Source organism: Elaeis guineensis, chromosome 10 (assembly GCF_000442705.2).
Source record: "Elaeis guineensis isolate ETL-2024a chromosome 10, EG11, whole genome shotgun sequence".
In the NCBI taxonomy this organism is placed as follows: Eukaryota; Viridiplantae; Streptophyta; class Magnoliopsida; order Arecales; family Arecaceae; genus Elaeis; species Elaeis guineensis.
Genome location: NC_026002.2, coordinates 384,346 through 395,034, shown reverse-complemented (window position 1 = coordinate 395,034; position 10,689 = coordinate 384,346). Strand labels below are relative to the sequence as shown.

General features: G+C 32.8%; 1 protein-coding gene across 1 annotated transcript; it reads right to left on the bottom strand.

Moving 5' to 3' along the window:
* Window positions 1-3,046: 3,046 nt before the first annotated feature.
* On the bottom strand, window positions 3,047-4,856 carry LOC105036752 (GATA transcription factor 7). Its single transcript, XM_010912486.3, has 2 exons — window positions 4,620-4,856; window positions 3,047-3,861 (listed from the first exon to the last, which is right to left on the bottom strand). The coding sequence occupies exons 1-2, from the start codon at window positions 4,806-4,808 to the stop codon at window positions 3,199-3,201; spliced, it is 852 nt and encodes a 283-aa protein (XP_010910788.1). The 5' UTR covers window positions 4,809-4,856; the 3' UTR covers window positions 3,047-3,198.
* Between the last annotated feature and the right edge of the window lie 5,833 nt (window positions 4,857-10,689).

Genomic DNA, 10,689 nt, shown 5'->3' with positions numbered 1-10,689 from the left:
TCCTTATTTATTTTTAAATCTTCATGATTTTCATGCATCAGATCTCTTATTGATGAAGTCATATTTTTCGTAAAATAAGCATCAGCATATGTGATATGAAAAAGCATGTTTTATTATGAGCATTGATTGCATGAATGTATTTTATAAAAAATTGCATGATTATGAACCATGAGATTTTATTATTTTTTATTTATGTATATGTATGTTTTAAGAAAAAAAATACAAAGATTTCAAAGACTCTCAGATAGCTATGAATGAATCTCTTCGGGAAGGTCAATATCCGGAGCTAGCATCCACACGAAACATGGCCCTGCCAGTGGGTATAAAGTGGGCACATGAATTAAGAACTCTGTCGATTAAGAAACATGGTCCTATCACGGATATAATAGTGATCTTAGCACGAACATTTGTGAGCAATTTTTTTTTTGAAACATGACACGAATACATGACAAAAATGATTTATGATTCATGATTATGAAATATACATGATTTATACATGCATGATGAGCTTATAACTTGTTTTATTACATGCTCTATGAAATGTTTATTTTCACAATAATTGTTATTTGCGAAATGATGCATTATCATAAGAAATTTTATGCTTGATCCAGTAAGGAAGCGGAAGTCTACTTACTGAGCTAGTGAAGCTCATATTCTTTTTGTTTTCTTTTTCATGTACAGAGAAATAAGGCTAGGACTGGTAAAAAAAAAATCCAGGCTTGGGGATCGGCAAAGCAAGCTTGAAAATTTTATACTAAAAATTCAGTTTATGTTTATATTGTAACTATTATGAATTTTGAGACTTGTATTATTTTATCTTTGGATTTAGATGCTCTGAACCAGTTTTGGTTTAATTAAATATTTGAATTGAACTTTATTATTACATTTATTTATGATGCACCTCTTATTATATTTAAAAAGATGAATTTTGACTTCGTATTATCGTGGACCATCTCTCGGTAGCATGACCGTGTTATGGGGCGTGACAAATTGAATGGGCACTCGAATTCCATTACAGTCAAAAAAAAAAAAGAAAAAAAGACAGGACAATGGCCCATGTTTCTTAAATACTAGCTTGGCCCGACATTATATCAACCTCTTATGAACAAAATGATTGGCTTATGCATGAAATTTGTTTGCGAATACTCTGAACTTCTCGCATAACATCAGGATTCGCCCAATGTCCCGTGCAAATGATGCAAGACTTTCTCATGCAAACCAATGGTTCCTGACTTTGCATTACCATCTCGTTTTGGAGCTTTGGAAGGCAGAAAATTGGATGATAGTTTGCTTTTATTGCAGAGAAATGCTCCATAGACTTAGAACAGCTCTCCGAGCAAGGACCACAAATCCACAATCAAACAGAAGGTGACTCGAAAGATTGTGGTTTGCTTTCTATGCCCCTTAACAGTGTATAAGTTATGCAGTTAGATTAGGAGAATTTAACAGAAGAATCCACGCAAAGATACAGACCCAATATTTAAAAAGTTCACTCAGGAAGTTGTATAGAACTAAACTGTCCTAAAACGCTAGCAGCTATGACATGAGTGAAAAATTTCATCAGCAAGAGTCTTCTAGTGAAGTAACATAACTAAGAACTAGGTCGATCCTTCAAAAGGATCATAAATCCCTTTTTGATGGAATCAAAAGGATCATAATCTCACGATGGCAAAACATAGGCATAGTTAAATCCTAATACCATGTCTTCCGTTGTGACTAATTCTTGAGCATGTCAATCTTAATACCATGTCGCAAGCTTAAGTAGTTTTAGCACTCTTAAAGAAAGTTTCATCACATATATGATTAACATGTACAATGTTATTTTTTATTCAAGCAAAACAGCTGCCATCCCATTGGAAACATAAAAATTATTGCATTTTACATGGATCAATATTAATATGACAAGACAAGATGTGGGGACGTATTGTTTGTTCCACCAAAAGAATGGCCAGAGAGGATTGTCCAAATTGGTTGAGTGATCCCCACAAACAGACTGCAAGTGAATATTTACAGAGGTTAAAACAGGCAAGGAAAACCCAGTGGATAACATTTTGCAGCTTGCCCAAATGTACAGAGTTAAGAAGAACAAGATGATTTCCAAGGGAAGAAAAGTCATCACCACACCTCATGCATGTACAAATTTGAGGTAGAGATGAATACTTCATTTTGGAGGCATATTCAGACATGCTCATAAATGCACCACCTGGTCCCAGAGAGACCAGCTGTTTGAGATGATGGATTAGTAGTACCCTGTAAATGTGGTTTCTCTAGAAGGAATTACAAGATGAAGGAACATCAACAACATATTCACCCTTTTAACACTGGATCAAAGTAGATATAGCACCATGTACATGTACAGAGAGGAAATTTATGGAACAATGGCATTCATTCTCCACCATATATATATTTTTTGTGATTGGGATAAGCGGAAGATATTCAATCATAACATGAACATCTTCTAATTCATAACATGAACTTGGATCCATAAATTTTTCATGTTTTGACCCTGAATTTGTACTTTAAGATTTTGCATACATTGCATGAACAAACTCACAAAGAGGACAATATAGAAGAAAACGAGAAGCTAATCACTTTTTTTGCCTCTCTAGCATGAAATTAAGTAATCCAGGTGACAGATATCACTAAAATCTGAAAAGAAGAATAGCTCTTTACCTGAATAAATCTCACCGATAAACCCATATTTTCATCTCTTTAAGACAGAAAAACCTCAAGAAAATCCATTAGACATGAAAAGAACTTCCTTCCATGTTAGAATGTTTAATGTTTGGAAATTATTACGAATCCTCTTAGATTGTACTCCCAAAGAAGGGTAATGATATTGTCCTTATTTAGCCATGAAATCAAAAGCCTATGATTCTCCAAGGAAAAAGGTTTTTCTCATCCAGCCAAACCATTTCCATACCCAAGTTCTTGCCCTTCATGAAAAAATGATCATAAGTAACATGATCATATAAAGCCAGATTTTTGAGGGAACAATCAAAGAATTCTTCAAAAAAAAAAGAAAAAAAAAAAAAAGAAATGCAGATGGTAAATGAAAATTATATATCATCAATCAACCATAACAAAGAGTGAAAGGAAATACGACAAGATAACTCGAAGCTGCTCTCTAACTAAATTTTCTGCTGTCCATTCAAAAAAAAAAAACTAAACTTTCTACACAAGTCTAGCTAAGTCTACTCAGCTGGAATGGGAAGAAAGGATGGCCATCCTCATCTCCATGACCTTCTTGTGTGAATTGGAGTGCTTGTAGCTCACAAAAGTAGGGCTTTTTGCTGGCCTATATTCAGGGAGCAGCCTCCCTGACTTGAACCTCACCCCACATGCATTGCAGAGTGTTTTGGGGCCCAGAGGCCCTGCCCTCCATTGTGGGGTCTTCTGGGACAGGCAGTGGGTGCACCTCCTGGGCTGCACCATGGCCCCATCCTTGCCCATCTTCTCCTCCTCTCCCTCCACTCCTCCTACCAAGGCTGGTTCTGATGGCTTGTCCTCTTGCTCCTTTTTGGGAAAGATGAGCTCACTATCTGCAAGCCAGTGGGTCTGGTGAAGGAGGGGTGGGTCTGAGGGGATCACATGGAGGGTGTAGTTCTGGTCATGTGGGCGGGACCTTGGGGTGGTCTTTCTTCTCTTGCTTCTATACCTGGATGGGCCCTCAAGGACATGGAAGGAGGGTTTTGGAGTTTGGGGTGGTGGGGGTTTCGAGTAGGCTGTTGGGGTTTGGAGTTGAGGGCTATTAGTGATGGTGGTGGGAGGTGGGAGGTGTTGAGAGTTGTAGTTTGTGGTGCTAGAGAGGCAGTCCTCTACAAAGATGGATAGCCATTCTAGGCTGACATCCTCACCTTCCTGCATGCAAAACATTCAACAAGTCGCCCAAAACAAAGGAAAAAGGGAAAAAAAAAAAAGGAAATTGAAGTTAGAGGAGTTAAAAAAAAAAAAAAAAGATCTAAAATGAAAATGTGCAACAAAAGAACAACTAGAACCTTTACAAAGATTTTCATATGCAAAGGTCATAATTTCAATGAAATTTCAATAAAAAAAAAAAAAGGAAATCACCGGATGGGAGAAAGAAAACCACTGAAAAGAGGGTAGAGAGAAGAGGTGATGATTGATGAAAAATGGTAGCCCAAAGAACTAGAACTAGAAGTATTAAGAATTCTCATTTCTATAAGTAGAAAGCAATCTATCTAGTGATTCCAATAAAAGTTCAGACAAAAAGAGAGAGAAAGAAAGAAAAAAAAAATAGAGCAAGAGGGATATGGAAGATTATATATTGACAAAATGTGAAAAATAACTCTTAGGATGCTACATAACTTTTTCCTTTTTGAGACAATGATTGCTCAATAACTTCCTTTTTTTTTTTTGTGATATAAAGTTACTAAATACCTTCATGTCTCCATAAAGAACAATCTAATTACTCTGAAAAATTCAGTAAAAAAAAGATTATGGAAAAAATCAGATAGAAGAAACACCTTTTAGGAAAAAAAAGATCAAACAAAACCAAAATTGACCCAATATTCAACCCAAAAAAAAAAGAAGAGAAGAACAGAAGACTTTTAAGTGTGTGGGGTGGGGGGGCGAGGACACTTATGTCTGTGGCTAACCGTTAACCCCCCGGGAAGGAAGTCTTCGAACGTGGAACTCGCCGCAGAAGAGCCCTTCGCCGGAAGCCCGCCGGAGGCTGGCAGATTCTGGTAGAGATCCATGTCCTGCTGATCCATGGTAGAGAGAGAGAGAGGGGTTTTCTTCTCGTGGGGTTCAGTGAGTTGGAGAGAGAGAGAGAGAACTGCCATCCTTGAGTGCTTTTTTATTTCCGCGTTCTTCTGTCGGCAGAGAGCCCACGCTCCCCACCCCCCCCCCCCCCCCCTTCTCTCTCTCTAATTACTTGTGGAGTACGTAGATACGTATATTATGGGGACAAATGCTTCTTCTGAAAGAATCGGAATATTACATGTACATATACGTCCATCTTCTTAAGTGCACTGTGCACTATCCTTTTTATTATTCTAGTAAAGTGAGAGGTGAGAGAAAAAAATAAAATTAAATTTAAAATAAAAAATGATAGTGAATATAAAAGAATTTGGGGATTTCAAGTGGAATCTTTTCTCTAATACAGATTTCCACCTTTGGAGTATAAATAGGCATGATCATGGTGTCTTTCTCTCACCTTTGCATTTGCACGAATATTTTTAATTAATTATCCTCTTCCTTCTTCTTCCTCTCTTCTTTTAATTAATACATTATATTTTTTATTTACTTATTAATCTAAAATCTAAATATATTATATTTTTATTAAAAATCATATATTTCAAATATTTATTATTAAAAATTTAAAATATGTATGAGCCTATTATAATAATTATGCAAAAGTGTTTTTGTGTCTCTCGGCTTCTCTACTCATTCCTTACTATCTCTCATTTATATATAATTAAAAAATTAGTTAGACATTACTTAATCAATAATTTTTTTAAAAAAAATATTATAAAAATTTCATCATTGGACTTGAATCTAACTTCTAAGCATGAAATTTTTACTTAAAATATTTAAATATACATTCAAATCTAATTTTTTTACTGAATTAAGCTTGTTTACTAGACAGCATGTAATCTATTATTAGACTGTTGATATATTGATGAATATCTTTTTCATTGTCTCCTTTTAATCTTATAATTCATTATCTTAATGAAGTATATAAACTTTCATATTCTTTTTAAAAATTAGAAAAAAATTTAGTTTTCTTTTTTTTCCCTGCTGGAAGTAGAAATTTTAGTCTTAATAAGAGATTCATTATTCACAATTTCATATTCCATAAATAATACACATCTATTGGACCAAAAAATTATATATAACATGATAACACAACTATTATCGCTAGCTAAATAGCATCCAATGTATTATGCATGAATATTGATTTGCATATGAGCTAGTTGTAGCTCTAATATTCTCTTAATTATGGTAGATGTATGACATGGCATAGACAATTTTGATCCTGATGATGCTGAAATACTATATTATATTATATTTTATTTTATCCATTATATTATATATATAGTCTTGTTTTTCATATCTCGGAGAGGGAGATAAAGGGTGCTAGTTTTCTAAAGTGGGATAATGTTTGCATTATTTCTCAATAAATAAGCCCAGTCTTGCTCATTGAATCACTGAATTGCTGCCTTCCTTTCATTATAAAGAGCTATTTACTTTATTTAATGAAGGAAAGTTGTGGACCCTACCTGAATTTAATTTGGCATTCACTAGTCTCCCTTTCTTTTTGCCTTAAAATATGTCTCGGGGTGACCGTTTCCTTCTCCCAAAACCAGAGTTCAAAAACACTACAGTGGTACATACTCTACTTTTCAAATTTGCTTGCCGGTGACGACTCTTCGACATGATCGCATCATGAAGGCGGACAGACTTCATGTCAAGCCTGTAGCAAAAGGACTCCCCAAGGTTACGGAGTTACCAAGTGCAAAGGATTTTTGGTGAAAGGTTGTAATTAATCAACGTAAAATAAAAAAAAAATCAATAAAAATATTTAATAAAATTTAAATTTAAAAATAATTTTTTATTAAATTTTAAATATTTTTTAATTTAAAATATAATTTAAAAATAATTATTTAAATAGAATGAAATGATTCAATTATCTTTACGTTATAAAGCAATGCTACACTATCATAAAATAATACTATACTGTTACAAAATAATATTATATTATTATAAAATTATATTATATTATTATAAAATAATACTATATTATTATAAAATAATAATATTATAATAAAAGATACTGTACTATGATAATGTAATACTACTTTATTGTAAAGAAATATTATATTAATATAATATAATAAAGTAACACTATATTATTATAAAAGAATAGTACACTAATATAATGTAATACTACTTTATTGTAAAAAATATTATACTAATATAATAATATAAAGCAATACTGTATTATTATAAAAAAATAATATACTAATATAATGTAATACTACCTTATTATAAAAGAATACTGCAATATGGTAATGTAAAATACTGTAGTGTTTTAAAGGGTATAAAAGTAATTTCGGTCAAAAATGACTAGTTGCTTTTAACTCATGCTTGGAATGTGTAGCTACTTTTACATAAAATTCATTTGAAAAGTTGCTTTTAAATCGAATGTAAAGTTGAAGATTTATCTCTAGTTCTTTATAAAATAAATATATCTAATAAAACTATATATGTAATTTTTCTCTCCTGTGAGTATTGTTTGTATGGTAATCAACACAAATAAAATCTTCTCCGCAGCATTAGGATTGTTGTGATAAGGGAGGAAGGGCATCTTTAGTTCCAAACTGATTATGAATCAAAGGACAATTCTGATTTATATGAGATGAGATTTTTTTTTTATAAAATATTTTTTAAAAAATAAAATCATGAGGTTCTATCTTATAGTGGTCAAAAATTAAAATGAATAATATTTTATATATGTAGGAGCAGAGATCGATGTATTTAAATTCTGAGTTTTTAATTATAATATTAATATTTTTTATAGAATCGATGTATTTTCGGTGGATTACGATGCACCGTCTATAATCTCGTCCAACATCTCTCTAATTTGATTAGAAAGTTATATCATGGTGCAAGGAAGGGACACTTTTGATCCCATATTAATTGTGAGTCGAGGATGGTTCTGACGGTAAAATTATGAGGTTCCGTGCGACATAACATCTTAACAGGGTTAAGAAGCCCTTCAACAAAGTTTTCTGGTGATCTCTGGCAATTTAAATATAAATTATAAAATAGATATAAGTTGGATACAAGTGTACTTTTTAGTATCTTATTTCTCCCCCCGTCTCTCTCTCTCTCTCTGAAAAAGTATCCTCGGGTACCTTTGGCAGCAAGAAAAGGAGCCTTTGATCCGCGATCGTTTGAATGAAATGGTGGGCACAACATCGTTCATGTGATTGCATGCTGTTCGCTCACGCAGTCGGTAGTACCGTCACACCTCACCTATTTTGTCTCCCTATACCCAACCCAATCGGTGCCTCGGTAGAAGAGTGTACAGCACATTAGACCAACGCTTGCTTGCCCTAAACGTCAATTCTTTCACGTTAGGCTTCCGTAGAGTGATCATGAATGACAGCATTGTCGCACTCGTAGAACTGCCAGTTTGATGGATCCGGATGTTTTTTTGAGACGATAAAGGTTCGCAGTTTTGTCATTTGCTACTTCCATGCGGTTCTTTGGCTTATCCCTTCCTCCATCCTTTTCAATTCTTGTCGGATTTCGGCTATTGGATCCAAACTGAGACATTTATGACCGACTAATCAATACGATCCTATAAAGAATAGTCACCATCTACTGGCTTGAAGGAGGATGGAGTCCTATATTACTTCTATCACCGAAAATGATAGAGTTTGACTCTAACGCAGTTGCTAATCTCACCTCTATCAGTGAAGAGTTACATCTTGTCCTACCAAAATTTATTATTAAAAAAAAAAAAAGGGTTATACCCTGAGCATTGAGAATATCAAAGACCACAGGGAGCTAAGCCAAGTAAGCAGCCAACAGATTTTCCATCGCCCTTCTTCTTCTTCTTCGTCTTCTTCTTATTCTTTTTTTTCTTTTCTTTTTTTTTTTCTTTTCACGACAAACTCTGGATGTTACACCCAGAGGATTACAAATAGCCATGCAACCTCGAGACCCTTACATCCAAATTATTATTATCAGCGAGTCATCCTCCACAACTCACAACTGATCGATCCCAAGAATCATCCTCACATAGACAATACTTTCTTAAGTCGCTCTCAACTCTACAACGAGCACCACCGTAGTATCCACAAACCGAACACCCTTAGCCATAATGAATCGAGAGTCAGAGCCACATGCGTCACCTCTCATGTCAGCCACACAACCATCTAAATTGACCTTCAAAAATGTCGGGGATGGGGGCTCCAAGGAGAGGAAGATCCTCCTTCATGCTTTAGGAATAACAAGGGAGACCCAAGTGTCCCAAATCCTCAAGGTTGAATTAAAAGGTCCAACATCTACAATCTCCATAGCCTGAGTCATGGCCCTCTCAAATATCACCCTTGCCGGCTGCCAGGTCCCCTTAAAGATATCGGCATTGCAGGCAACACTACAAAAAAAAAATATTTTTGCGATGGAATTATTTACTACGAAAATATTTTCATCGCAAATACAGGTATTTGTGATAAAAAAATATTTTCATTGTGAATAATATATTATTTATGAAGAAAAATATTTTTTATCATAAATAACAGAGTATTTATGATAAAAAAATATTTTCATCATAAATATAAATTATTTATGATTAAAAATTTTTATTATAAATAATCGATGAAAAATCAAAAATTTTAAAAAAATAAATGGTAGACTATTTGTGATGGAAATTTTTAGTCACAAATAAGCTATATTTGCAACGAAAATTTATTTTTCATTCGTAAATACTGAATTATTTTTAATAAATTTTTTTATCATAAATAATTGATAAAAAATTAAATTTTTTTTTTAAAAAAATAACAGATTATTTACTGTAAAAATATTTCATTATAAATAATTTTATTTGTGATGTAAAATTTATTTTCATTACAAATACTAATTTATTTACGATGAAAATTTTTCATCACAAATAATCAATAAAAAATTAAAAATTTTAAAAAAAATAAAGGACAGATTATTTGCAATGAAAATTTTTGCTGTCAACTTTTGCCCTGCTCTTCTTTCTTTGTCAATTTTTGTCCTTCTATTGTACTAACATTATCTTTAACCAACCGCAAAGTCCAAACTTACAACTCTCCAAACTTTTTCTTCCACGCATCCCATTTATCATCTATCCTTCTCTTTTTATACTAACTCCCAAATTTTAAGGATTTTTAGACTGTCAGGCTTATTCGAAAAAAAAAAATATCGATTCGAATGCGGCAAAAGTCAAAGGGGATAAATCATGGATGGATGATATATTTTCATCACTAATGTCCAATTATTTATGATAAAAAATTTTGGATCAGTCTAATTGAATTGATTCGGATTGGGTTACAGGTCAATCTAACTCATTTGCACTTTGAAGATCATGAACATCGAATAGCGTGTATTTCACATTGCATCAAACGACGTGCATGCTGCTTCGCATCAAACGATCCAAAAATTATGAAAATTTTTGTACTCTTTGCATCACATCAAAGTTCTTATCATTTTCATTTGCAATCATAATATAGGTGGCATGAATCTGTGCTAATCTATCATGTGCCATGCGAGCCCACGCGCATGCGGTGCATTGAATGGCATGCACATGCTTCGTACATCGAATAAAAATTTATTTACGATAAAAAAAAATTTTTAGATAAAATTTATTTTATTAAAAAATAATTTTTAGATAATTTTTTTTTGCAGAAAGTATTTGCGACATAAAAATATTTTCTGTCACTAATTTTTTGGTTAAATTTTTTTAGGAAAAAAAATTTATGGAGAAAATTTTTTTATCAAAAATTATTAGTGATGGAAATATATTTTCGTCGATAATAATGATTGTTAGCGATAGAAAATACTGTTTCATCATAAATTAATTTTTTATAAAATTTTTTTGGTTAAATTTTTTTAGACAAAAAGAATTTTTAAAGAAAATTTTTTTTCTTTGACGGGAATTATTAGTGATGAAAAAATATTTTGTAT